This window comes from Heterocephalus glaber, unplaced genomic scaffold (genome assembly GCF_053883595.1).
Source record: "Heterocephalus glaber isolate CG9 unplaced genomic scaffold, H.glaber_assembly_v1.0 deba00001452, whole genome shotgun sequence".
Lineage (NCBI taxonomy): Eukaryota > Metazoa > Chordata > Mammalia > Rodentia > Bathyergidae > Heterocephalus > Heterocephalus glaber.
This window is the reverse complement of record NW_028258302.1, coordinates 17624952-17652847: the sequence shown is the minus strand read 5'-3', so window position 1 is coordinate 17652847 and position 27896 is coordinate 17624952. Positions and strand designations below refer to the sequence as shown.

The 27896-nt window shown below is 49.2% G+C and overlaps 1 protein-coding gene across 6 annotated transcripts; it reads right to left on the bottom strand.

Annotated features, from left to right (window-relative positions):
- Positions 1–922: 922 nt before the first annotated feature.
- Positions 923–27896, bottom strand: Ifnlr1 (interferon lambda receptor 1). Of its 6 annotated transcripts, none has more exons than XM_087215565.1 (8): positions 27386–27896; positions 23246–23369; positions 13840–14024; positions 10232–10374; positions 8498–8657; positions 8126–8256; positions 6425–7325; positions 923–1107 (listed from the first exon to the last, which is right to left on the bottom strand). In XM_087215565.1, exons 1-7 carry the CDS (start codon positions 27441–27443, stop codon positions 6552–6554), a joined length of 1575 nt encoding a protein of 524 aa, XP_087071691.1. In that variant the 5' UTR covers positions 27444–27896; the 3' UTR covers positions 923–1107; positions 6425–6551. The 6 variants fall into 6 exon arrangements, with proteins under 6 accessions (XP_087071691.1, XP_087071692.1, XP_087071693.1 ...); XM_087215566.1 differs by having other exon boundaries at positions 23246–23322; positions 27386–27894; XM_087215567.1 differs by lacking the exon at positions 23246–23369 and having other exon boundaries at positions 27386–27894.

Here is a 27896-nt window from a genome sequence, read left to right as displayed (position 1 = left end):
GAGAAAGGGATATAGACATAATGACCCTGTTCTATTTCCCTAAGAGGCAGAAGAGGAACTGAACTAGTCCCTTCAGTGAGAGCTCCACGGGGACCATAAGCTGCCCCTGTTCTCATGTGGGAGGGGAGGTTATAGAATCTGGAGATTTTCCTCCTTCAGGAAGAGGAGGGGAGAGAGGGTTTTGAGATCTGGGGCCAGCTTTATCAGAGGAGGAGAATGGCTCCACATAGGGTGGAGGTGTTATAACAAGATCTAAGGGGTCAGGATCTTGTGAGAGCACTGGCTTGGGAGCCCAGGTTTCTTGGGGCCATAACCAGAATTCGAGAGTTTGTTCACAGGGAACAGTGCTGCAACCATGCTGGAGGCTCTTGACAATCCTGGACCCAGATATTTATATATGGAAACTGATCAGGATGGCTAGGGTGCCCGGTGACCCTTCTCCATACCGCCCGGCAGAGGCTCTGATCAAAGGAGCCCTCTGCTGGCCATCCAACTCCAAAGGCTGGCCATTCCAATTGACACAGGGAGCGAAGTTTTCCACGAGAAAATTTAACCCCATATTCGTTCTCCTGTTCGGGGGAAAAAGCCAATTTAAAATTAGTGAGAAAACAATCCAATGGGGTATTTCTGGAGCAGGATCCTCCCACCTCTGTCCTGATGGTTTGGAAAGAAATACAAAATTAAACTCACAACGGACAGGACATTAATGTACGAATGACAAGACAAACAGGTGCCACAACAAAAGCAAAACTAAACCTTCCCTTGTTCCTCGTCAGGAACCTTGGGGTCAGGGGAGGCTTACCGGCTCATCAGCCACCTCACTCCTGACAACAAACAGTTGCAACCGGCCAAAAACTTACCTCCGGAGGTTTTCTGAGGTCTGTGCCTGAGTCTCCTGCTGGATCCCGCCACAGAGTCTTGGCTGAACCGGGGTTCCTTACCCGGGGATCTCGATGGGGCCTCCAAAATGTAAGACCGGGGGCCTTACCAAACACTCCGAGGAGCTGACTGTAGTGAAGCACACCCAGGGATCCCAGCGGTGCCTCCAGAATGTAAGACCAAGAGCCTTACCAAACGCTCTGAGGAGCTGACTGCAGTGAAGAACACCTGGGAAGGAATACACCGGACAGGTTGGAAAGTAAAACAGACCTTTATTAGTCTGGCCAGACGGCACTCCCAAAGCAAAATAGCTTAGAGAGACAGCTGGCTCAGAGTCCGAGGCTGTTTTTATACGGGGTTGAGGGGGAAGTTAACATATAGAATTAAAGAAAAGGGGACAAAGGTTAGTGGTTGACTGTCACGTATTGATGGTCAGCAGACATTTGCAGCTTGTTCTAAAAATTGTGGTGTCCGGAACATCAGTTCCGGGCAAACAAGGAGTTGAGTAGTTTACTTTGGGACTTTAGGTCTGTTACAGATTTTTATCTAGTGTCCCAAAACTAACAAGCATCTTTATCCATTAACTCACATTTAATCACAATGGGGCTGGAGGAAAGGAACAAAGGTTATGCAGTCCCACAGTGCCAGGATTGGGGAGCAGCCACATGCACCCCTGGGAACCAGGGGAGGGGATGGGAGGTGAGCTTTGGGTAGACAGAACCAGCTGAGTCCTAGCTCTGCTCCTTCCCTGCTATGTGAAGGTTGCTTAACCCCTCATCCTTGGCTTCTCATCTACGACACAGAAATAAGGGTCCCCACTTTTCAGTGTCTCTGTGCTGATGTCTCTGGAGTTTCTGAGTCAGGGGTCTCATGCAGCAGGTGCCCCCTCTTAGCAGGTGGGGAACTGAGGATTCAGTGAGGCTCCTTAAAGGACTTTGAAAAAACCTGGGTGTGCAAGTGTTGGGGTGGAAGGAGGCAGCAAGGGGGACAATGATACATGTTACCTTAGAAGTTCAACTTGGCAGTCATTTCAGAGGCCAAGTTGCAGGAGAGGACGTACAGGTCTCACATCCTGCAGATCAGGGTCCGGGCAGGTTAGAGCTACTTAGAGGCGTGCACGTGCCTGTGTGTGTGTGTGTGTGTGTGTGTGTGTGTGTGTGATAAATTCAAAGACCTAAAGCTCAGAAATGGGGGAGGATTCCTATTGGAATCTGGCTTTCCAGATGGCCCATTTGGTGTCCAGAGAAGCTGAGGCCTAGAGTGGCTGGGATAGCCTCACCCTGGAGCACCAACATCCAGAGAGGCCTCCACTACTGCTGATGGTTTTGCCCAGCAGGACAAGTTTCCTCCCTAGGAAGACCCACCTGCTAATTCACATAAAGAGATAATCAGAAAAACAAGGACTCTTGACAATTTATGGAAAGCTTTCACACCTCTGTGTCCTATATTATAACATGCCAAGGGGTGGGGCTCTGTGGGTTGGAACAGGTTCTGGCACCAAGCAGTACCTTTTAAGTAATTGACTCATGGGACTGACTCACTCATTTAAATATAGATAAAACTCTGTTCTATTTTCCTAAAAAATAAAAAAAGCAGCCCTAACCTTTCTCATGTCAGCTTCACTTGGTGTACAAGTTGGAGAAGGACATGGATAGTAGCCACAGATTAAGTCCTACAGTGTATGGCCAGCGGTAAGGTACAGAACAGTAAGCTGCAATCAGGGGATTAAGGGACCGGTTTGTCTCCCACTCAGAGCACATGCTGGGGGAGGAAGGACAGTTACCCATCTGTGACCCGCATGGATCCGGGATGGTATTATCTAACGCAAAATCACCAGCCACCTTACATGGAAGTCAGCCACTGCCAGCCGCCTCCTGGCTCTGACTCACAGATCAATTCACTCTGCTATTCTTTCATTCATTTATTCAATGCCAAGCCTCCACTTTGGATGCGAGAACCAGTCCCTTCGCTGAAGATCTCAGGAGGTAACAGCGCTCCCTAGCTCTTCAGCAATCCTGTCAGCACACCTCTGTCCAGAAGGAGGCAGCACACAAGCTGAGAGAACCTCAAGAGGCGACCTGACAGAGGAGGGGGCGGGGTGGGAAGTGGTTGGAGACAACCTGGAGAGGAAGTGCTGGCTATTTTTCCAGACAGGTCCTACTACATGTCTGGCAAAGGGAGCAGGTAGCTGAACTTTGCTTACGCTATGATAGTCACTGTCTCTTTGTCCTGGTGAATTGGTAAGATCAATTATGAGTAATAGCACTGGCTTAGCCTGGGTTACATAGTGAGTTCAGGCCCAGACCAAACTATAAAGTGAGACCCTGCCTAAAAAGATTAGAAAAAAAAAAAAAAGCACTGGCTTAAACCCAGGGCTGCTGCTGGACCTCAGGAAGGGAGTTTCTCATTCTCACAGCTCTAGTGGTGACCCATTCTTGTCTCCTCTGCAGATGGGGCCATGCCTAGTCACTCAAAGTGTGAAGTGTAGCCACAGCAGGTGGGAAGGTACTGTTCCAGGCCCAGCCAGCCAGGAATGCTTCTGGACCCAAGGAAAGGGACCTGTCGGATCCAGGAAGCTTGGCTCTAGCACCTAGAACCTACCCTGGCAGTGGAGAATGGTGCCAACTGCAGCACAGTGCTGGGCATCACCATAGGTCTTTGGGAACATCCTGTGAGGATGGGGGACCCTCTCCAGGAGAGAGCTGGCGAAGGGAGTTTGGGTTTGCAAGGCCAGACACCAAGAGGCTGTTCCACACCCTTCTGTGGACCTGGTCACCAGTAGAGGGATGAACTTTGCCAGGGTGGTGAACAGGCTCAGGTCTCATTGTGGCCAGTGACGTTGGAGACCTTCTCTGGCCCCCTGGCACTCACCTGCCTCCTTGCACTCAGCTTGAACTTGCCTTGAATGCTGCCCAGCACCCATGCCAATCGGTGGATGAATTCCCCAGGCAAAGGAACAAGTCTGAAGGGGGCCTGACAGACACTGACTTCCAAAGCTCCCATAGGCAGGGTCCCCAATACCCACAACCATTTGATTACAGACTGAGTGGCTGCCTTCCCTTCCTGCCTGCTTTCTCCACCCCTATACGGTCACCCGGACCATGGGTTGTTCTATACAAAAAGCCTTGCCTCTGAGTTTATTTCTGGGTACCCAGCCCCAGGCCCCTGTAATCGTTGTTCTTTCTTTCTTTCTTTTTTGAGACACAGTCTTACTGTGTAGTCCAGGCTGGCCTCAAACTTGCAGAAATCCTCCTATTCAGCTTCCTGAATGCTGGGATTACAGGCGTGCACCACCCCGCCCAGCTACCCCTGTAATCTTAACAGTTGAATTGTGAGAAAAGATAAAAGCAAACACATCTCCATTCAATTCTATCTTTTCTGTAAAAATAGAGCCTTTATTTAAAAGTTTAGGGTAACATACCCTCGAACTTTAGATTATTATTTAAATACGATATAAACATAGAACAAAATGAGACATAAATAAAATGTGTAAGAACAATAGAGTCTTGTCTGCATGCTAAGAGCCACATGCCACTGTAACCTCAGGCATGACTCACTTTTCCCTGATGCCCTTCAGTGTGGCCCCACCCACACCAGTGTCCCCAGCAGCTGTGTGCTCCATGGGGCTTTGTAAACAGGTGAGTGCTGACACTGAGCACCATGGACCAATTATTGTATGTCCCTTCCTCTTGCTTCCCACAGTGTTTTGTAAATGACCTAACGACTGCAAGGAGCTGGAATTTGGAATTACTAAAAAGTGCAGGCTTTTTCAGACTTGAAACTTTGGGAAAAAAATTTCTTTTAAAAACTAACAAAGTTGGAGAGTAGAAATAAAGTATTTCATTCAAGCCTAAGACAATACTGTAGCGACAAAAACTTTTCATTTTTTGAAAGTTCTTCAAAGCAGCTCAGCCAGTCCCAGAAGGGATGGCAGCCTTGGTCTGGTCTGGGCATTTCTGGGACCCAGCCTGAGCCATAGCCCTTCCCAAGCACCATCGCTTCGGTTTGCTCTTCTTCCTTTGAGCTTAACAATGTGGACAAAAGGAGCACAGAAAAGAGCCCTGGGAAGATGTACGCGTGCGCGCATGTGCGTGCGTGCGTGTGTGTGTGTGTGTGTGTGTGCGTGTGTGCACGCGCGTCTACGTGCATGAGTGAGCGTGTGCCCCAGCAGTGGCAATAAAGGCCTCCTGCCAGCTTAGTGACCCTTGGAAATCCTGGCTGAGACCTACGTAGTTTGTTGACATGGCCAAGAAGGGGTCAAAGGTTACCTCAGCTGGGCAGAGAGATCCAAGCACTCAGCCTTGGGGACACATGTTGCCCAGTGACCTGGGCAGGTGCTTTTGCCTCTCTGACCTTGGCCTGTTTGTCTGAAACAAGATAGGTATTCATTAAAAAAGTGGTGTACAGGGCCGGGGATTTAGCTCAGTGGTTTCGCCGCCTGCTGTGCAAGCGCAAGGACCCGAGTTCAATCCCCGGTACCAAAAAACCCCAAAACAAAACAAAAAAAAAGCGGTGTACAAACTTTTCTTTGGCAGCGGGACCCCCTGACAGACCTCACCTGCAAAGCCACTGTGCATAGACCAGGCACAGTGATGCTGCTCCGGCTAGATGACCAGGTTTCTGAGCCCCTCACCCCACGGCCAAGACCCAAGGCCTTTGGGGACAGGGTGTGAGAGCCTCTGGAGTGGAGGCCATGGAGAAACCTTCCCAGATGTGCCTGTGGCCCTGTACCTCATGCTGGCTTCAGAACAACATAGCCCTCTGGTCAAGTGGATGTGAAGGTCTTTTGTGCACCTCAGAGTGAAGTCATTAAGGGCTAAGTGGCAGGGCCTGGGCCACAGAGAGAAGAAGGGGTACAGATGAGACAAGGGAAGAGCAGGAGGGCCTGGGATGCCCTTGGTTGAAGCTCTGGCTTCTGAGAACTTAGCACCTTGTCTAGGAGCTGGGGGCACTCTAGGGTCAGGGTCACAGGTGGGGGAGGCCCAGGGTCTCCTTGCAGCCTGGGAGATGGAGGCTCTTGCCAGCCACATGTGGACAGCATCAGTGCCATGGCAGCCCCTGCACCATACGCACCTGAGATCTCCCTGCATCCTACCACACCTGGGTAGTAGCTGCAGATGAGGAAACTGAGGTACAGAGAATGAGAGCGGCTTAATCAAGCTGCACAGCTGGCAAACGGCAGAGCTGGGATTTGAATCCAGTTCTGTCTGGTATTAAAAACAGCAATGCTAAACAAACAAATAAACAAACAAAAAAAACAACAAAAAAACCCCAGCAATGCTAAGACTCCAAAGACCAGATTATAAAGGATGCTTCCCTTTCCCTCCCCCACAACTCCCTCAGCCAGCTGGATCTTTCCTTATGGGGAGTCACTCTAAGGGACACAATCGCTCAGTCAGGAGGCTGAGGCTTGGGAGAGCAGGAGCTTGGCAGGTGCTGGGAAAGGCAGCAATACACCCAGATGTGCCTCTAGTGGGGCCAGCCCTCCCTAGTTCCAGATGGCCCCTTGTGTCAGCCTGCAGTGGCCACAGTGACCTGGCCTCACCTGCTTCATGTTGTCTAGGCAATCCCGAAGTGCCAAAGGAACCTTCAGCAGCCTCAGTGGGAAACATGGCTGTATGGCTGTCGAGCCTGGGCGGTGTTCTGGGTCCCCAGGGACAGCTGGACCCAGCTCACCTGGCCATGTAAGGTCCCAGCATCCCATCCCTGACCTCAGTCCTCAGGGAGCTCCCAGCCTGCCAGCTGCAGCTGCTGCTGTCCTTAGATCCAGATTCCTTCTCAGCTTCCTCTTCCTCCTCCTCTTCCTCCTCAGGTCTGCTGTACCAGCAGAAGGTCAGTGTCTGAAGAGAAACTAGGGGCTCCCCCGAGACCAGACTCCATCCCGGGGATGAGGATCCCCAGCTGGCCCATGAGGAGCGGCCATCCTTCAGGGGCCCTTTCAGGGTGCCCAAGTCCTTGGAGCATTCTGGGCACGGGAGTGGCTCCTGATGATCGTTGCCACCTGCCCCTTGGCCCAGCCCCTTCTTGGCCAAGTAGCAGGAGGACTCAGCCTCATCCCAGAGCAAGGAGTCCCTGGTGCTGGGCCAGCTCCTGTCTGAAGAATCCCAGGCTGAGGAGCCTTCTCTCTGGCCCACAGGTGTCCAGGGGCCCCCTGAGTCCACCCCAGACTCATCTGCCTCAGACAGCCCCAGAGGCTGGAGCTCCTGCCCCAGGAAGGAGGGCTGCTCCATGTAGGGCTGGATGCTGACCCTGTCATCTGTGTCCTCATCCTCCTCATCTGCAGCGCTATCCTCTGATCCCGACTGCAGGGTGGCCGGGGCCCTGACTGGAGGGGCCAGCCTGACCCTTCCAGTCAGCTTCTTTTGGGGACAGAGGAATAACTCATCCAAGGACTCTGGTCCACCCCGCTGAAAGGCTGCCAGCGGGTGTCTGTATCCCGAAAAGTCCTGATTTGGGGAGGAGACAGAAGAGAGACAACTCAGGCTTCATGGCTGTTGGAATCTGGGGTCCCATTAGAACAGACCTGAGATACAAGTTCAAGTGTACATAATTTCTTTGGGGGGTTGTCCCAGGAAACATGAGTCAGGGCGTGGGCAACCCACATGGCAGGGTGTGGTACCGACCACATTGCCACAAGGGCAGCTGGACCCTGATCCTGCACCCTGAGGGCTCCTCGGGGCTATCTGCTGGGGGGCACCTGGCGTACTTAGCCACCAGCCCCCTCTGAGGGATGGTGCCATTTCCCTGCCCTGTGCGTGGAATCTGTCCTCAAAGCCCCCACTCCTATCTGAGCCCCTCCTGGCTCCCCATCTGAGCATGCATGACACTCTGTCCTCAAGGGGTCCTCCTGGCCCCAGAGGCCCTCAGTTTCAGAGCGGGTGAAGCAGCCCCCAAGATTGGCCCATGTCAGGCTCATCCTTGGTGAAGATGGTGAACTGAGTGGTAGATCTTCCTAAAACTTCCCCTTACCATGCTGCCCTCTCCCCCTGCCCTCTGGCCACCTCTCCTAGGTCCCAAGGCTGGGGCTGTGCTCCAGGCACCTGACACACCTTCAGCAGGGGTGATGAGAGTTAACTAACAGGGACTGGAGGTGCTTCTCCCTCCCAGACAGCTTTGCCGTTTCATTTGGTGGATTACTAATGATAGAAACTCAGACAGGAAGATAGGAGGCATTCAGACTGGGCCATACTGATATTCGTCTAAACCCCAGCCCACCCGGCCCTGAACATGCCCAGGCTTGCCGTACCAGGGCCCTCGGTGTCTTCACCCCATGGAACCAGGGGTCGCCCTTCAGGTTCTTCCACATCACACCCGCTATGACAACTACCAAGAACAGTAGCGGGAGTGAGCACAGTACCAGGTCTGTCCAGTTGGCCCCTAGGGAGGAAAACAACACTGACTACAGATACAACAAGGGCACCTGTCTAGCAGCACGAGGAGTGCCCTCGGGTCCCGTCCTGGCTGGTCCTCATAAGAACAAGCCCATCCTACAGACTGCAAACTGAGGCTGCCCAGACACATGGCGATCGTGGTGGACCTGGGGTTTTTATCTAGAAGTCTGTCTCATACTTCTAACCGCACAGCACACCGCTCCCCCGAGGAGCCACTTTGCACCCACCTGGGGCCCCCAGAGAGAGGCAGTGGGGCTCTGAGAAGCTGCTGTACTTGGGGGAGATGAGGGTGTAGATGGTTCTGGCGCTGAGGCAGTGGCATCCGCGGGCCAAAGGCTGGAGCAGGATCTGGATGGGCTGGCCATGGGCAGTGGCTGGAAATAGGGTCTGTTTGGTGGAAAGAAGCAGAGATGAGCAGAGCTTCTCGGGTCCCTGCTCTGTACAGCCAGGTGCCAGTACACGGTCAGCAGCCAGGAGGGGCCCCTGAACCTCTTTTTCTTTCCTTAGAGTTCAAGTGTTGAGGGCCCAGTTCCCAACACTAGCTGGTTCCTTTTAGGCTAATGGCTAGGGTTGGAAAGCAGCCCACCACTTGGGGTCACTCCTGTGTGCTCTGAAACAGGGACTACGGGTCCCCACTTGGAGAAGAAGATTCCTCAGGCTTCCCGAACTCAGGCCTTCAAGTCCCTTGGAGGTGGGGGTCACTCAGCTTCAGAAAACTGTAGGCAGTGGGCACAGGCAGTCACCGAGCCCTTCCAGTGTAGCTGGTCCAAGCCGGGCATGGTGGCACATGCCTGTCATCTCAGTACTGTGGGGGCTGAAGCAGGAGGATCACAAGATAAAACCCAGCCTGAGCAACTTAGTGACTTACAGACACCCTGTCTTGAAATAAAAAAAAATGTAAAGGGGGTAGGGCTGGGAATGTAGCTCAGTGCAAAAGCCCTGTCAAAAATGACAACATTTTATTGGATGAAATAAAATCTGTTATTAAAATTAAAGTCACTTGCTTCCTTTTATGTAATTTAATGAGACACAAGTGGCTCACATTATATTTCTGGTACCAGGGATCGAACTTAGGACCTTGTGCTTGTGCGGCAGGAGCCAGAACCACTGAGCTAAATCCCCGGCCCTCACATTATATTTCCATTGGACAGTTCTGGTCTAGAAGATTTGTGCGGTACTTTTTGTAAATTGTTTTTAATTGACTTATAGACACTGTGCATATCTGGGGTACCATGTGCTGCTTCCTAACACTTGTGAGGTGCTGGAAGGCAGAGCTACCCTGGACTCAGGTCTGCATTCCCTGGGATCAGAAGTGTGAGTGTTGGTTCTGTGAAAGAAAAACAAACAAGAGCAGGGCTCAGTAGACCACAGCCATGGGCCAAATCTGGCCTGCCGCAGGCTTTGGTAAACGGGAACCCCTCGGTGACTATTTATCTTCATATCTTCTGTGGCTGCTTTGTGTTACAGCTGTGGAGTTTGGCTGAGACTGAGCCCATGGGCCACAAAGCCAAAAATATCTACTCTCTGGCCCTGTGTGGAAGTCTGCCAACCTTAGCCGTGAATAAATAAACACAGGCATAGACAGAGGCACACACGGAAAATGGGGCTGAAATTGGATCCACACCAAAATTAGGTGTGGTCATCTTCTCAGGCTCTTTTGCTTTCCTTCTTAGAATTTACTTGTTTTCTAAATTTTTTGTAATGAATCTAAAACTTGGCAAGTCGGCCTCCTATGGCCCCTCATACTTCAACAGATTTTATTGAAAAAAAAAAAAGAAAGGGCTCTTAATAATCTCAAAAATGAGGCAGAAAACTGCAGTCAGTGCAATTGCGATGAAGGCCCTTTGCACACTATGCATCAGGGCCAGGTGGGGAAGGCTTCTGGGAGGAGACGTGCAGGGAGCAGAGGGAGGGTGAGGAGCACGGGAGCTTGGCAGAGTGGTGGGGATGGGGCTTCCCACCTTGTTTCCAATGCCCTCCTTCCAGAATTGCACCTCATACTGCAGATCCAGGGTGGGTGTGCAAGGCGGCAGCTGGTAGGTGGCATTGATACTCAGGATCTTCTCCCTCAGAGTGACCACCAGGATGGGCGGGCCCAGCTCCACTGGTAGAAAGTGAACAGGACCCATCAGCACCCTGGGGTCATCTGCCTCCACCCCCCACTACCCCCCAGCCCAGGGAGCTTCCTCAGAAAGGGAAAAGCCTCGCTACATTTGTCAAACTCTTCCTGTGCGCCCAGCGCCTTACAGCTACCGACCCTGGAGGGAGGTATCATAATTCCCACTTGAGAGAAGGGGAAACTGAGGTTACAGAGCTGATATTCCTGTTGCTGCTGTAACACAGGACTGCAAACGCAGGGCCTGCGACAGCACCAATGATCTACCGTATGGTCTCCAGTCAGAAGGCCAGTGGGGCTCCGCTCTGGGTCTCCCCTCTTCCTACTTCAACATCTCCCCAACTCCTTTTGTGCCCCAGCACTTCTATCTCCAGCTGCAGGAAGCTCTCTGCTCTTAAAGCACTGGGATTAGATTGAGCCTGTCTGGAGAATCCTGGATATGCTCACTACTTTAAAACCCAGAACCTTGATTAAAATTCTTTTTGCCAAACAACACTGACATCCAACACACTGGCGGGTCTGGGGGTCAGAGCAGAATCTGTGGAGGATCTTGTGCTCTCCATGATCTTTCCTCTGGCCCCCTCAATTCATGTCTCTTTCAATGCAAAATCCATTCAGCTGAGATCCCCCAAGATCTTATCCCACAACAGCATCAACTCGATTTTCAAACTCTCATCATCAGTAGCCAAATCAGATTCAGATGAGATGCTGGGTATAACCCAGTCAGCAGGACTCCCGGGGCACAATCCTCTCCATCTATGGCACAGAGAAGCTAAAGGACAAGCTATCTGTTCCCAACATAAAAAGGTGGGACAGGCACAGGATGACAGCAATAGACATCGTGGTTCAAACATGGGAAAAGGGGAGGTAAAAGGAACTCATTGCTCCAAATGTTTCCAAATCCAGTCACATAAACTCCATTAGGTTTCAAAGCCTGGGAATAATTCTTGGCTCCTAAAGCTGCCCTTCGAATCAAACTTTTTTTCCTTAAAGGCAGAAATATCTGCAGGAAAGTAGTTATCAGCTGCATCTTGCTAGCAGAAAAGGCAAAGCCCAGCAGCCTTAGATTTGCACTGTTTGTCCCAGAGAGTCCAAGCTAGTAGTGTTTCTGTGGGTATAAAGTTCTTAAGAACTTTATGGGTTTCCTGAGGGTGTCAAGGGGATCCATGTCTATAATAAATCTCCTCTTATTGTATTTATAGATATCTGCTGGTTTGGTTTCTCTGGAAAACTTGGACTAAAACACCTTCCACCATCTCTTCCATTTCCACTTGTTTCTTAATAATCATCTGGCCTTCCTTCCAGTCTCCTTCCTTTATATTTTTCTATCAATTCCTACTCCATCCTCTCCATACCTCCTTCCTTCTTATCCATCCAGTCTGTTATGACTTGTATCTAGATGTCCCCTCAAAGCCTCATGCAGTCATAGGTGGGGCTTTTCAGAGGTGGCTGGATCTAGGGTATGTGATACTCGGATTAAGGGGGTGTGGTACTGGCTTAGTCCACTAATTGGTTTACCATAGTTCTAGGTATGGATTATGGGAAGGCTTACACTGGGTATGGGGTGGCACCAACCAAAAGGGTTGTAGCCTGTAGGGGATAAAAGGGAAAGGAAGGGTTGATTTGCTGCTGCCGCCTCCTACCTGCTCTGCCATGGACTGTTTTTCCCCTGTGACACCCCTCTGCCATGCTGCCCAGCCTTGCAGTCAGTCGACCATTGACTGAAACCTCTACAAACTGTGAGCTTCTTCCTTTAACTTTGGGTGTCAGGTATTTTGTCTCAGCAAGAACTAAGACACAGTCTTTTTTCTTTTGTCCATCCACGCACATTCTTCCCACTCACCATCCTCTCTTCTTTGCTACCCTTTCCTGCTGATCTCCACCCCCACTCCAATTTTGCCCTCAGACATTTTGAGAAAAATGGGAAGCAAGTGGGAGCTGAGCCTTGGGAGGCTATGTAAAGGCTCCCTTTGTGACCACCCTTCATCACTGTCCTAGCCCAAGGTCGGAAAGACCCAGATTCACATTCAACATCCATCAGTTGCTAGCAGTGTATTCTGGAAAGTTATTCAGCTTCCACAAGACTTACTTTATGTTTCAAAAGTGATCTGATGAAAATAAACATCACACATTTTCTGTGAGAATGAGAATATATTTTTAAAATGTACCCTCTTCACCCAGTGTGGGTACTTGTGACTGCTGATGGAAAGCATGTTTTATTTTTTTTTCCTCCTGGATTTTATCTTCTTTCCTCCCCAAATTTCTATGGTGTACAGAAAATACTTTTGCAATCAGATTTTTTTTTTTTGGAATCAGATTTTTTTTAAAAAATTTCTTTTTTCTTTTTTTTAGGGTCTGACACAGGGTTTCACTATGTAGTTCAGGTTGGCCTCAAACTTGTGCTGATTTTCTGGCCTCAGACTCCTGAGTGTTAGGATTACAGGTGTGTGCCACCATGCCTAGATAAAAATTTTAAAATAATCTCCTAAAGAGAAAAGATGAACATGACAAAAATAGGAATAACTATTAAGTGCCTTGGGCTGTTCATGGCCAAGGTAGTGCAGGCCAGGCAATAATGGACCCTGGGGCCAGGGATTTAGCTCAGTGGCACCGCACCTGCCTTGCAAGCGCAAGGTCCTGAGTTCAATCCCTGGTACCACACACACACAAAAATAACGGAGCCTGCAAGGAAGAGGTAAAGTTGAATTTCTGGCATTAACTGGAAGCCCCTAACTTTCTACACAAAGTCAGGCTATAGATAGAGCCCCAGCTTGAGGCTGTTCCCTTGCCCCTGTCACCTGGGCTCGCCCCAAGTGAGCTACCCCAGAGAGGAGCCCCTGCTTTCCGGAAGATGGAGACAGATGGTGTGAGGGCTAATTTTGAGTGTCAACCTCACATTGAAAGCTGCCCAGAGAGGTGGCGAGCACACTTCAGGGTGCATCTGTGAGGTGTTTCCGGAGTAGCTCGGCGTCTGAGTCAATGAGCTGAGTGGGGAAAACCTGCCCTGAGTGTGGCCGACCCCACTGGGCCCCTGATAGAGCTAGAAAGTGGAAGAAGAGGAATCTGGCTCTTGCTCTCACTCTCACTTCCTGAGCAGGTGCACGTTCTGCTCCTGTTGCTCTTGGGCATCAGGCTCCAGGTTCTTCAGCCTTTGAACATGGACTTGCAGCGGCCTTCATCGGGCTTTGGCCCTTCAGCCTTGAGTTTTTCTCATTTGGAGGCTTCTGGTTTCTTGGACAGAGCAACTGCTGGTTTCCCAGCTCTCTGGCCTGCTGATGGCTATTGTGGGCCTACTCAGCCTCAACAGAATCTGTTGAATCAGTCCTCTTATGGATGCTTAGATTCTATAGGTTCTGTCTCCCCGGGGACCCCTGACTGTGCTGACTAGCACAGACACCACTAAATATAGCTCCCACGTGAGAGCCCCCTTCTTGGTCCCTTCCCCATACCTACCTTCAAAAAGGTAATCCAGGTACTGGGACTCAGCCCAGGGGGACCTGGCACTGGCAGAGGCCACCTGCACGCGTCCCTTGAACTTGATGTACAGGTCCTGTTTCTTCAGGCACATCAGGGGACACACCAGTGCCGAGGTTCCTGAACAGTTTCCCACTCTTTGCCATCGTGTCAGGGTGGAAAAGCTGCATGGGGAGAGAGAAGAGTATGGGCCACAGACTCAGCCTCTCTGATAGGGAAACTTAGCAAACATGTGACCCCTCATCCGTCCAGCCAGTGAGCCAGGGAGCTTTGGCTGGGACAGAATAAGTACAGTCTGATTTGGGAGCCAGGGAATCCTGGCTCTGCTTCTCACTAGTTACAAGACTGTAGGCAAATCACTGCCTCTAAGCCTCAGTCTCCTCATCCACAATGCCTTCCTCACAGGCTGTTGTGGTGGCTGCTCTTGCTAGTACTCATGAACATTTTCCATATTCAGCCATGTAAGGGCCACTGGCTGCGTGCCAGGCACCATGCTGCGTGCTGTGTAGATGTCAGAGGGGGGCATGCAGGTGCATGACTCCATTCTCTTGACACTAGGGTCAAAGGGGAGACTTACCCACTGGGCATTGTTCCAGGAACTGGGGAACAGGTATGTACCACAGATGAGGCCCTGCCCTCAGATGGGAGGGGGACAAAAGACAAGAGTCATGCCAATGAGATATCAGGGGCTGGTAAGTACAGTGATAAGAGGGTTATGTCAGAGTGACTGCTTTCAAAGACATCTCAGCCAAAGCCAGGAAGACTGTATAAAGCTGAGATTTCACAGAGGAGAAGGAGGGAGCCAGGTGATGATGTGTGGAGAGGAAAAACAAGAACAAAAGTCCTGTGATGGGAGGACCTTGACTTGTCCAGAAAAACAAAAGGCCAGGATGGCAGGAGCCCTGAGGGCAAGGGAGGGAGGGGTGTGGATGGTGGGCAGGTCAGGAGGGGCCTGGAAAATGTGAGTAAAGAGTTTGTATTTATTTTGAGTGTGAACAGAAGCCACTGGAAAGTTTGAATAGGGGGGCTGCTATGGTTGGATGTATGTGTGCCTCCAGAATTCATATGTTGGAACTTAAACTCCAAGGTGGTGGTATTAAGAGAGAGGCCTTCTGGGAAATAATTAAATTATGTGGACTCTGCCCTCATGAATGTGACTGACATCCTTATAAAAGAGGCTTCCAAGACCTGCCTAGCTCTTCCCTCTCTTCTGCTACATGAGGACACAGCTTTGGCCCTTCTCCACGTGAAGACACAGCAAGAAGGCACCATCTTGGAAGCAGGGAGTGGCTCTCAACAGATGCTAGCACCTCAGTCTTGGACTTCCCAGTCTCCAAAACTGTGAGAAGTAAACTGCTATTATTTCTAAATCTCCCAGTCTAAGGTATTTTGTTAGAGCAGATGCAGACAGGGATGGAAGTGTTCTAACCTAGATTTTTAAAGGATCTCGGTGGTAAACCAGGTGAAGGCTGCAGCAGGGATTCAAGGGAGAAGGTAGTGGGGCGTGAGAGAGGCTGGATTCAGACTATACGTTGGAGGTAAAGCTGACAGAACTCGCTGTGGGTCGATTGTGGATTGAGAAGAAAAGGAGACTAAAGGGTACTCCTGAGTTTGGGGACTGAGTGGTGGGTGAATGGAGAAGACCGAGGAGGGGTTGATACAGAGGACAGGTGCTTGGGAAGAATCAACTCCTGCTTTGTTTCTTGTAGAGAGTTATGCTATGTAAACATTAACAAAAGAGGAACTGGTGTAGTTATTTATATGAGACAAAATATAGACTTCACAGTCTAATACAATACTTAAATAGAGTCACTATATAAGTATAAACAATTCTATTCACCAAGAAGACAAAAATTCTAACTATACACGCCTATTGAACATCTCACATTTTCTGTTTTTCTGGTACCGGGGATTGAACTCAGGACCTGGCACTTGTCAGGCAGGCACGTCCCCAGTTTGATTCTTTTAGGGGCTTTTTTTTGGTTTCTTTTTTTTCCCACTTTTCTTTTCTGGTACCGGGAATTGAACCCAGGGGCTTGCACTTGTCAGGCAGACACTGAGCCTCTGAGCTACATCCCTGGCCCTCACACTTTCTAAAGTGACAATTGGAAGAAAAAAAAAATCAGTAAGTATATATAAAAAAGAACAACCCAATTTCAAGTTTAGTGGAGCATACATACATAGAACTAACTGAAGAACCACATATGAATTATTAACAAAATATTAATAATTACCAATAAAAGTATAGCAATTCTCAAGAAATTTCAAAGAATGAGAATTTCCTCTGACTGCAGGTAATCCAGTTAAAAATCAATAAAAAAAAAAAGAACTAGAGGAAGTTTGAAATTTTAAAAGTGTATTTAAAAATAACTCAGGATCAAAGAAAAAAATTACGATGAGACTCGTAAGTATCTACAATTGAGAGACACTGTTGAGAGTCCCCCAGCTCACTAGACTGCCTTCTGTGATTTCTACTGACTGCAGGCTGCATGGGAAGAACTCTGGGAGAAACTGAAGCCATGCAATGACTTGCCTTGAATTTACTGTGTAGCCACGGCTGGCCTTAAACTCCATGGTGATCCTCCTGCATGGGCCTCCCAAGTGCTGTAATTACAGGAGGTAGTGACCTTTGAGGACGTGGCTGTGAACTTCACCATGGAGTAGTGGGCTTTGCTCAATCCATCCCAAAAGAAGCTCTACAGAGATGTGATGGGGAAAACCTTTAGGAACATGGCTGCTATAGAAATTAAACTTGGGATCAATATGAAGAAATATTCCTTTGTACTCCAGATGCTAATGTGGGCATGATTGTCATCCCAGCACTCAGAGATTGAGGTAGGAGGATTGCTGCAAGTTCGAGGCCAGTCTGAACTACATAGCGAGACCCTGTCTCAAAAAAAAAAAAAAGAGGGAAACAAAAGCTAAAATGATAAAACTTTTAAAAGAATGCATAGAAGGAAATATGACCTTGGGTCAGGCAAATGTCCCCGGGACACCAATGTGTCAGTCTTCCAGGGCTGCCACAACACAACAGACTAGGCGGCTTCAGTGACAGAAACTTGTGAGTCTGGAAATCTGAGATCAAGGCACTGGCAGGTTTGGTTGCTTCTGAGGCCTGGCTCATTCCTGGGCTTGGAGATGGCCACTTTGCTGTGTCCTCCATTGTGTGTGTGTGTGTGTGTGTGTGCGCGCATGTGTGTCATATATATATAGAGAGAGAGAGAGAGAGCGCACTTAACACTTGCATTTGAAATACATAAAGCACTCTTATGACTCAGTAGGAAGAGGAAAAAACTACCTAGCTGGGTGTCGTGGCGCACACCTGTCATTTCAGCATTCTGGGAGGCTGAGGCAGCAGGATTGCAAATCTGAGTCCAGCCTGGGCAGTTTAGCACAGCAAGACCCTGTCTCAAGGTAAAAAAAATTTAAAAGGCTGGGGATGTAGCTCAGTGTGAGGGCCCTGGGTTCAATCCTCAGTACTGCAAACACACACACACGCACACAAACACACACACACTACTTGATAAAAATCAGCAGCATACTTGAATAATCACTCCACAGAAGACACAGGAATGTGCAGTTAGTACATGAAAAGATGTTAAGCACCATTAACCATGAGGGAACTGCTGGGGAACCAGGTAATGGATAGAGGCTGGAAGAATTTTGAGGTACACTTATTGAAAGAGGCAAAAAGAAATACTACTACGCACCCATCCATGGTTAAAACCAGAAGGACTGGCACACTAGTGTCGGTAAGCTTGTGGAATAACTGGACTTCTATACCGTTGGTGGGAATGAACGATGATAGATAAACAGGAGTCACTTTGGAAAACAGCCTGGCTATTTCTTGTGATGCTGCACATTACAAGAATCTACTTCTGGCTCTTTATCCAAGAGAAATGAAAGATACAGCCATACAGAGACCTATGTATAAGTATTCATACTGGCCCAATTCACAATGGCCCGAATTGAGATCTCCTGATTCGTATGTTGAAATTCTAACTCTTAGTGTGACTGTATTTGTAGTGAGGGCCTTTAAGAGGTAATTAAGGTTAAGTGGAGTCCTAAGAGCCAGGCCCTAGTCCATTAGGTGTCCTTGTAAGAAGAAAAGAAGAACCAGCAGGAATGTATCAACATGGTGAAAGGGCCAGGCAAGGACACACCAAGAAGATGGCCATCTAGCTGGCCGTGGTGCTGCATCCCTGTAATCATAGCACTCTGGGAGGCTGAGGCAGGAGGATTGCAAGTTCAAGCCTCACCTGAGCAACTTAGTGACATAGCAAGACTGAGTCTCAAAGTAAAAAAAAGGGGGGAGGGGGTTGGAATGTAGCTCAGTGTGAAGAAAACAAAAACAAAAATATCTCCATCTGCAAGCCAAGAAGAGGGACCTCAGGAGTAACTGAACCTGGCAATACTTAGATTTTGGACATCTAACCTTCAGAACTATAAGAAACTCTTGGGAGGCTGAGGCAGGAGGGCTGCTGTGAGTTTGAGGCCATTTTGGGCTTTATAGTGAGTTCAAGGTCAGTCTGAACTACATAGAGAGACCCGATTTCAAACTCCCAACCCCCTAAAAGCCCCCCAAAAACAAAACCAAAAAAACTGTAAGAAACTAAATTTCTATTAAGTCAGCCAGTCCTTGGTGTTTTATCATGACAATTCTAGCAAGCTAGTGCCAATTTTGGTACCAGAAGTGAGGTGCTGGCAGTGCACGCCTGTAACCCCAGCACTCAGGAGGCTGAGGCAGGAGGATTGCTGCAAGTTTGAGACCAGCCTGGGCTACATAGTGAGACCTGTCTAAAAAAAAAAAGAGCAGATGTTAACAGACATGAACATGGATATCTAGCTGAAGAGATTTCTAGGCAAAGTGTTAAAAATATGGCCTGGATTCTCTAGCAAAATGCAAAAGAAGAGATACATTGAAAGAAAAATGAATCAGAATTGGAAGCCATGGAAAATTCTCAGTCTTCTCAGATTATGAACGATAAGCAAACATGTTCTGGAGAGAACACCAAGGGCATGGGTGGGAATCATGTGATACAGAGATCTCAGATGTGGCTTGCAGATTTAATCAGCCAACTCAGGAGTACCAGACACAGAGAAAAGAAAGCAAGACTGTCAGAGGGGATGACAGAGCCATGTGGCCGTGGACCTGCCTCTCCTACAAGAAAAGGGGAGAGAGACCCTGCAGGTGACCCAGGCTCAGCAAGGTTATCACTGCCACTCAAAGACTGGGGGGCAAAGTGTCCCCTCCTTGTTTCTTGCAGGCCAGGGGGCTGCTCCCCAGTGTCTCAGGGCCAAGGCTGCCCTGCAGGGCAAAGGGTACCATGAAGGGAAAAGGAGGGGGTGGTGCCAGCCTGTTGGCTCCAGAAGAACGGGCTGCCACCTAAGTGGCCCAGAGGGAAGAGCACTGAGCTAAAGATGCAAATGTCTTGAGCCTTAAAAGCTAAGAGAATTTGCTTTGCCAGCTTTTACACTTGTCTGGCACTTTCCACTCTTTTCTCTTCCCTTTTGGAGTAGGAATGGATATCTGATGCCTGCTCCACTATTTCATTTTAGAAGCAGCTGACTTATCTGGTTTCATGGATTCACTGGTAGAGAGGAATTGTGCCTCAGGATGACTCATATCTCTTCACACCCATATTCAATGTACATAATATTCAGATGAGACTTTGGGCTTAGAATAGAAGCTGGGATGAATTAATACTTCCAGGGCTGTCAGGATGGGGCAGATGTATTTTTCATATAAGAACATGAATTTTGGTAATCTACAGGGTGGAACATATGGCTGCCCTAGCAAACTAATATACTGGGAACAACCCATACATTCATTGAGGGGGAAATGATAAAAAATAGTATAATCATACAATGGAATACTACTCAGAAATAAAAAGGAAGGGCTGGGGATTTAGCTCTGTGGCACCACGTCTGCCTTGTAAGTGCAAGGTTCTGAGTTCGATTCCACCCCCTGTGCCCTGTACCAAAAAAAAAAAAAAAAAGAAAGAGAGAGAGAAAGAAAGAAAGGAAGGAAGGAAGGAAGGAAGGAAGGAAGGAAGGAGAAATAAAAAGGAATGAACAGGCCCAGGGATTTAGCTCAGTGGTGCCACCGCCTGCCTCTCAAGCACAAGGTCCTGAGTTTGATTCCAGGTACCAAAAAAAAAGAGGAATGAATGAATGCATGGAACAGTATAAACAAATTTCAGAACCATGTGCCAGTTGAACAGAGCTAGGCTCAAAAGGCCACATACTATACAAATGTATTGGTTTGACATTTAGGGACATACAAAGTTAATCCACGGGGTCAGAAAGCAGGTCTACATGTGTCTACACCTGGGGCTGGGGTGAGGCTGAGTGCAGAGGCACACAGGTACTTTTGGACATCATGGAGATGTTTTATACCCCTTACCTTGACTGTGGTGGCAGTCACATGGGGCACTTGTTGAGCGCTTGTCGAGTGATACTTAAAATAGGGCATTTAACATTATTGGTTTAAACAGAAAAATGGAATCTAACAAGAATATATAAAAAGGGGAATTCTGTAATACACATGTCATTTAGAGACAGACTAGATTTTAACTGTAAGTAAATGTAATCAAGGTAATCAAGGTAAACAATATAAATGAGATGTTGAATAACCTGGAACACAGAGGCACACAGAACTTTGAAAAATCGAGTGAAATTTATTCCATTTAGAGAACAGCACAAATAAATAAAATAAATAAATAAATGGAATGTGAGAGAAACAGACAAATACTGAAGACAGAAAAAAGAAGATCCAACATACAGATAATAGGAGTACCTGAAGAAGAAAATCAAGAGAACAAAACAAATATTAAAAACTATAATTTAAGAAAAACTTTCCCCAAGTAAAAGAAAAAAGACTGGAAGTATATATTAAGAGAGAATATTGAGCCAGGTGTGGAGGTGCATGTCTGGAATCCCAGCACGGTGGGAGGCTGAGGCAGGAGGATTGCAAGATTGAGCCCTGGAGAACTAAGAGAGCCCCTGTGTTAAAATTTAAAAATTAAAGAAGGGCTGGGATGTAGCTGAATGCAAAGGCCCTAGGTTGAATCCCCAGTACCACAAAAGAAAAAGAGGGTAGGGATGGGGGGAGAATTGAATAAAAATATCAACTCAGGATAACCCACATCAACACATAATCCAGTAAAATTACTGAATTTTAAAGAAGAAGGAACAAACATTTGGGCAAAAAGAGCCAATAATCTCTAAGAGGCTACTATGCATATTTTCAATTAAAGAAAATGATGAGTAATTATAGGTCATTCAAATTCTATAGTCTCCCAAGTTCTTGAGAACCAGGATTTTAGTGTGGATGAAAGAAAATACAGATACAACGTAGAAGGTCAGTATGAACTCAGATATGCTACCTTAAAAATCATGCATATGTATGTTTATGTGATATGCACAGATCCCAGTTCAGTGCAAAGACCTCAAAGCCCCAGCTATGTAGGTGACACAGCCGACACAAAGACTTCCATCTTTAAACCTCCTCTTACTAAACAGAGAAGGGCCTCACTGCAGACTTCAGGTCAGGAACGTACAAAGTGAGCCTGGGACATCTTGCAATAAGCAACACGAAAGATGTCAAAGACCATAGAGTTAAGTTAAAAGGACGCAGAAGCCACCTTGAAGAGACCTGCTGGCCAAAGATAGGGAAACTGAGGCTTCAACATGTAGAACAAGTTGCAGTGGGCTGACACCATGAGATATACTTGAATATTTGAATTCATAATACTAATGATAATAATACTATTTAGTCACTTTTGGAAGAGGATAGGGAACCAATTCATTTATCTTGAAAACTCATAAATCAATGGAAGAAAGTCAACCATGTAGCCTGTCTTGCCTATTTGAGCCCCCTGGATATCAAATAGTAGATGAGTGGATGTATGTTTTTTATAAAATAATTCCAACTAACAAATGAGAAAATTAATGCAATTAGAATATCGCCATTTTGCAATCCTCACAGGTGATAGGTTTTTTGTTTTGTTTTGTTTTGTTTTTTAGATAGGGTCTTGCTATGTAGTGCAGGCTGGTCCTAAACTCAATACACAGCCCAGGCTGGCCTTGAACTCAAAGAAATTTTCCTGCCTCAGCTTCCTGAGTGCTGGGATTACAGGCATGTGCCACCATGCCCAGCTTCATAGGTGTTTTAAAAGGTATCAAAGAGAAGAGAAAAATCACAGAGGTCTAGAAGATGGGCTTTTGACTCCTTAATACAGTTATCCCTGCCACACTACATCCAGCTGAGTGACTGAGCAAAATACACCCCTGGTGCCTCAGTTTCCTCATGTGTCAAAGGGAGCCTGGACCCTTCCTAATGGTGGCTGTTGTGAGATGAATACAGCGAATGTCTGACACAGGGCTGGGCATGTAGCTCAGTGGTAGAGCGCTTGCCTAGCATGCTCAAGGCCCGGGGTTTGATCCCCAGCACCTTAAAATGAACAAAACACATTAGTAATGTACAGACACAGTGCCCCACACACAGTTAGGCACTTCCCGCTTCCTGGTAGGGTTCTTGCTTTTGAAAGGCAGTGAAGGAACAGGAAGGGCACAAGCTTTAGGGTCAGATGGGTGTGGGTTCCTCCTGCGGCTTGTCACTAGCCTCCTTGGACCAGTCAGGGCACCTCTCTGAGCTCACTCCTCTCACCTCTAAAACTTGAAAACGAATCCTGGGAAGAGGAAGTGAACTATTCCCCCCCAGCCCCATAACACTAGGCCTGGCCCAGGTTGGAGCATGGGGACATGGCAGCTCTGTCCCCTTCCTATTTCCTCCCTCAAGTCCAGACAGATCCTGCTGAGTATCTGCTTCTGTCCTCTTCCTGTCCTGATGAAGAGCTCCATACAATTCTCATGGATGTTCAAAGATGGTGAGTCTGCTTTCCAATTTTAGATTCCTCTGGATTAGCAGTGTTGGCCTGGGCTTCCAAGTTGGGAAGGACTCAAGGCTCTGCCCAGCTCCAGGAGAAAGTACGTTCATCTAATGATGCCCCAGAGGCCAGGCTATGCAGAGACAGTATCCGCCCCTTGGCTATGTGGTTACCCACACTAATCAGCTGGAACAACTCCAAGAGTCTCATTTGGGCACTCAAGCACTCTGTCCCCTGGTCTCCTGGCCCTCATACTTCACCTAAGGTCTGCTCCAACTTTTCTCAAAGATTCACTCCACCCCTGGCAGGCCTGTCACCTGTTCACTGTTCTTCATGCCACATCATTCCCACTATTTCCAACCTTTATCAAAAGTTCTTTTCCACATATCTGCCATATGCCATTGGCCATGTAACCCAGAGAACCACTGGTGACCACCCCCTCTCCCTGAGCCACCCTTCCAGCCCCCATCCACAGCCCAGAGGCTCCTACTTACCTTTGATAGGCCACAAAATAGGTCACATTCTGGGGGTTGCCCAGACCTGGGAGCCACGTCAGGTACACACTGAAATTCTGAGAGAACAGGGTCACATTCTGGGGAGGGGCTAGATAGGGTCTCCCTGTGGGGAAGAAAGAGGTCATGAAGACTGGAGCTCTTGGTTTTTTTCCTTCAGTACTGGGGATTGAACCCTGAGCCTTCGCACTGAACCGCATCCCAACCCTTGTTAATTTTTATTTTGAGACAGGGTCTCACTAAGTTGCTAAGGTGCTCAAGCTGGGGGGCCCAAGCTTGTGAGCCTCCAGCCTCAGCTTGTGAGAGTGTTGGGATTCCAGGCCTGCACCATCACGCTGGCTCAGCGGGGAGCTCCTGGCCGGTCTTGACACGAGCTGTCCAGAGCTGAAGAGCGGCATGTCAGGCAGTGCCTCCAACTTTGAGGAACTGGGAGCTGTGGGTGGCTGTGTTTTGACTTCTTCCTCTTCCCATCCCGCAGTGCCACAAGAAGAGGTCCCCTCCTCTGTAGCAGCTGCGAGTACCCACAGAACCCCATAGAGCAAGAACCATCTCTGCTCCCCTCCTGGACCCCAGGGGTCAGCAGCCCCTAGGGTCTCAAGGAGTGGAGGTTTCATCTTGCGCTCAGTGTCCCCAGTGGCTGCTGGAATGGCCCTTGGCACACAGTGAGTCCACAATACGTACTTCCTGAGTGGATGAATATTGCAATAACTAGAATCCCTCCTAACTGCCCTCCTAACTGGTCCAATGGCTTTCAACCTGGTGTGATGGGAACACAGCAAAAGTTGCTATGTGAGCGTTAGTAACAGTCACACACCCAAACAGTCAGCACTGGGCCAGAGATAAGAACTTGGAGGCATCTTTCCCACCTACCAGGCAGGGCTCCCTGATTGTCCACCAACTCCTTATTTAAATAGCCCATTCAGGTATTTTCCTATGAACTTGAAGTGGTCCCCAGTATGCTGCTCTTCCTCAAGGTGCTTCTCACTCTGTCTACCTGACTCCCTGTTCCTGCCTCACCTGACCTGGGGACAGAGGACTATATTCTCCCTGCCCAGGATCTATGAGTAATAAATCCTTGGTCTGGTTTCCTTTTGGGATGATGCATTGAATTTGCACCTTCTACTTGAAGAATGAGGAACTACCCCAGGCCGCACTTGCCCTAGGACACTGGGGAGAAGTAAGTCTGGCCAGGCAGCATACAGTGGGCAGACAAGAGCTATAGATCATCTGCCAGGATAAACATTTTGTGCATGGGGGGCTCCTGGTTGGGGGCTGGAACAACAAGACATTAAGGTAGCTGCCAGTTAAAAGGAGCAGCCCATGAAAGGCATGCAGAAAATACCCACAGCATTTCCCTAAAAGATGGGGCTGCTGGCACTCTCATACTGGAGCTCCAATTTCAGCCCCAAGAACACCTTGTCCCCTCAGTCCATCCTCTACACAGCATCAAGGGCTAAGACAAAAGTCTGACCTCACTTCCTTCTACTTAAACCCATCTTCCAGCCATCTCAGTCCATGTGAACTCCAGTCTTCCCTGTCACCAGCAAGATGCGACCCAGCCAGGCACACTCACCTCCCCTCACCCCCTCTTCTCCAGCCACGTGGCCTCTGGGTCTTTTGGAGCATCCCAGGCATGCTCCCTGGCTGGGCCTTCGCATGTGCTGCTCTCTCTGCTTGGATGGTGCTGCCCTGGACATCCACTTGCCTCACCTCTTGGTTTCTGTCACACTCTTGAGGTCACTGTCTCAGTGACATGTTCCCTGATGGTCTTTCACTGGCCTTTACTTCCCCCCTGGACACTTTGTCCTTCTCACTGCTAACCCTCCTCTCTGAGATGTGCAGGTGATTATACCAGGTTCATGCCTTTCCCTTCCCCAGGAATGAAGTCCACACTTCTTATCGAGGTGCAGGAGCCCGGCCAGGGGATCAGGTGGACACCTCCCTGACCACACCCCCAGCCTTCCTTCTTGCTGTTCCCAAGCCACCACACTCTTTGGATGCCTCTGGACACAAGAGTCTTGGACTGCCTGGCGTTCACCATCTACTCTTTGAAAGACTTGATTCAATTGTCACTGCCTCCAGGGAATCTTCTGTGACACCTCTAAGAGGTGGCAACAGTGGTGATGGTGATGACTAATATAGCAATAGCAGCTAACATGAATTGTGTTCTACCCATGAGCCAGGCTGTGCCAAACACTTGAGCTGAATTTTCTCTTTGAATCTTCACCACACCCCTAGGAGGTAGGTACTAATTATGAGCATTACAGGTGGGAAAATGGAGGTGCTCTCAGCAAATGAGTGGAAGAACCAGGATTCAGATCCAGGCCTGGCCATCTCCAAAGTCTGAGCTCTTGACCCTGCTTCCTTCTCTAGGTTCCCATGGGACCTGTGTGGCCTTATTCCTGCACTGTTGACCACCCTGTGCCAGGGTTTCCAAAGGGAATGCAGCTCCACCTCCAGCCCTATAGAAGCTCACTGTCTGGGAGAAGTCTGAGCCCTGAACTCTCACTGGGCTGTGATAGAAGGCCTTACACATTGCACAATGGCACAGGGAGGACAGGCCCAGATCTAGCATTGGCTCTCAGCTCAGCTCAGCTCAAACAGCCAGCCTGGGCTGTCTCCCTGACATTTTAGACTCAAAAGTAAGTACCGCTTCCACCCACCCTTTTCCCTCAGTGGGGACTGGATCGTCACAATGGTGACACTGTCATTACTCTCAGTTCCTGGACTGCCCAGCAAGTGCCCAGCAGGAGGCCAGTCCCTGTCCAAGCCACTTGTGAGGTATCTCAGAGGCAGGATGGCCCAGAGTTTGAGCTTGGCCCCAATACAAAACTGCAGCTAGAGTAGCCACACTCCACTGAGCCTTCAAAGGAGCCCCAGTCATATGCAAAACCTCATTCAATCTTTGGGACAAAGAACCCTAACAGGCAGGCGGCATTCATTCCCCTTTAGGGATGTGGTCTTGTACTCAGAGATAAAGGTCAAACAATCTGCCTGAGTCTACAAAGCCAGTTTGTGTGTGACAGAAAACCCCTCCCTTGTCCCTCAGTAGCTGCAAAAGCACTGCTGACCTGATGATGGACTGCCCAGCTCCCTCTGCCCACCAGGCTGGCCTCAGGCCCCTTTTTTCTGGGTTTGTGACATCCTTCTTGTGCAAGTCTCTTAACTGCTCTGAGCCTCTGTTTCCCCATTTGAAAAAGGAGCATTATCTACCTCAGAGGACGGCTGGGTCTCAAAGCTTAAATAGGACAATGTGGTGCCTGGCAAAAGAAGTTGCTCAAAAGAATGTTGGTTTTTATGATTTTTTTAAAAACTGAGGACCGAACTCAGGACCTTGAACTTGTGAGGCAAACACAGCACCACTGAGCTAAATCCCTGGCGCTTTATGATTTTTTTTGATTAGTCCGTGGACCCTTCCAGCTCTTTAAATTGTAAGTCTAAAACTAGGAAGATGGAGGTGGGGAAGCAATTTTGGGCCTGTCTCCTCCCTAGACTGGAGTGGGTAAGGTGGGAGCTTGGGGGTTGGGTCCTAGCCACTGACGAATCAGAAGGATTCAGAGAAAAGGCACCTTAGAGTCACAGGCAGGGCTCAGGCCTGGGGGGGTGGGGGGGAGACAGGGTGCCTCGGTTTCCTTTCCTCTACTAAAGGGGTCAAGTGTGTCACAGACGTCGCGATTTTAGAAGGCGATTAAAAACCATTTGATTAAAAAGCACTTTTTGGGGGCCGGGGATTTAGCTCAGTGGTTTCACCGCTTGCTGCACAAGTGCAAGGACCTGGGTTCGATCCCCGGTACCAAAAAAACCAAAACAAAAAGCACTTTTCGGGCCGGGGATTTAGCTCAGTGGTTGTGCCGCCTGCCTCACAAGCGCAAGGTCCTCAGTTCGATCCCCGTTACCAAAAATAAATAAATAAAAAGCACTTTTCAACTCCGCCTTCTCTTTCCCCAGTTCACCCAAACCTGGACTGGAATTAGAAAGCTAGATTCGTTTCCTCCCCAGCGGGATTTTCATACCTGGGCGCGCTAGCGCGGGAGGGCCCAGGGTCCCCGCCCGGCCGGCCGCAGGGTGCAGCCCACGTCCCCTCTCGGGTTGATCGCGCTCCCCGCAGCCCCGCGCCCTTACCTTGAGCGGCCTGCAGCAGGCAGAGGAGCAGGGGCGCCCACGGGCCGGGCCCCGACATCGCAGCCCCGGGGACTTCCTGGGCTCGGCCCAAGTCCCGGCCCAAGTCCCGGCCCAAGTCCCGGCCGCCCGCCGCTGCCTGGCCGGCAGGTTACACGCGCGGGGCCACTGGGGGGCGGAGCCGCGGGGCCGGGGACTCAGCCGGGGCGGCCCCGAGGCGCTGCGCCTGGCTCGGCCTCCGCTCGGCTCTGGAGTGGCGTCCCACTGCGAGGCGGGGAGCGGGACTGGGGCTGCATCAGTACATTTTCAGGAAAGCAGGGGAGAGGAGGAAATTTGCGGATTCCTAGTAACCCCAGTTAGGGGCTCCCATGTGGGCTGAGAGCGGAGCCCAAGGCCACTGTGCCAAATCTGGGATGCCACGGGCGCTTTACCAATATTTTCTGCCTTAATCCCAGGCAGGAGCCCGGTGATCAGGCTACTTCCGGCAGACCCCAGAGTTTCAAGGACTCGTGTG

Bases quoted from the DNA above. Each gene is read 5' to 3' on its own strand.
- Ifnlr1 (XM_087215563.1), bottom strand. From the start codon at position 23,463: ATGCGGTTCAGTGCGAAGGCTCAGGGTTCAATCCCCAGTACTGAAGGA. The intron at 14,025-23,245 runs GTAAGTAGGAGC...CTCCCCATGCAG, and splicing joins TATTTTGTGGCCTATCAAAG to CTTTTCCACCCTGACACGAT. The intron at 8,257-8,497 runs GTGGGTGCAAAG...TTTCCTCCCTAG, and splicing joins CCTCTCTCTGGGGGCCCCAG to GGGCCAACTGGACAGACCTG.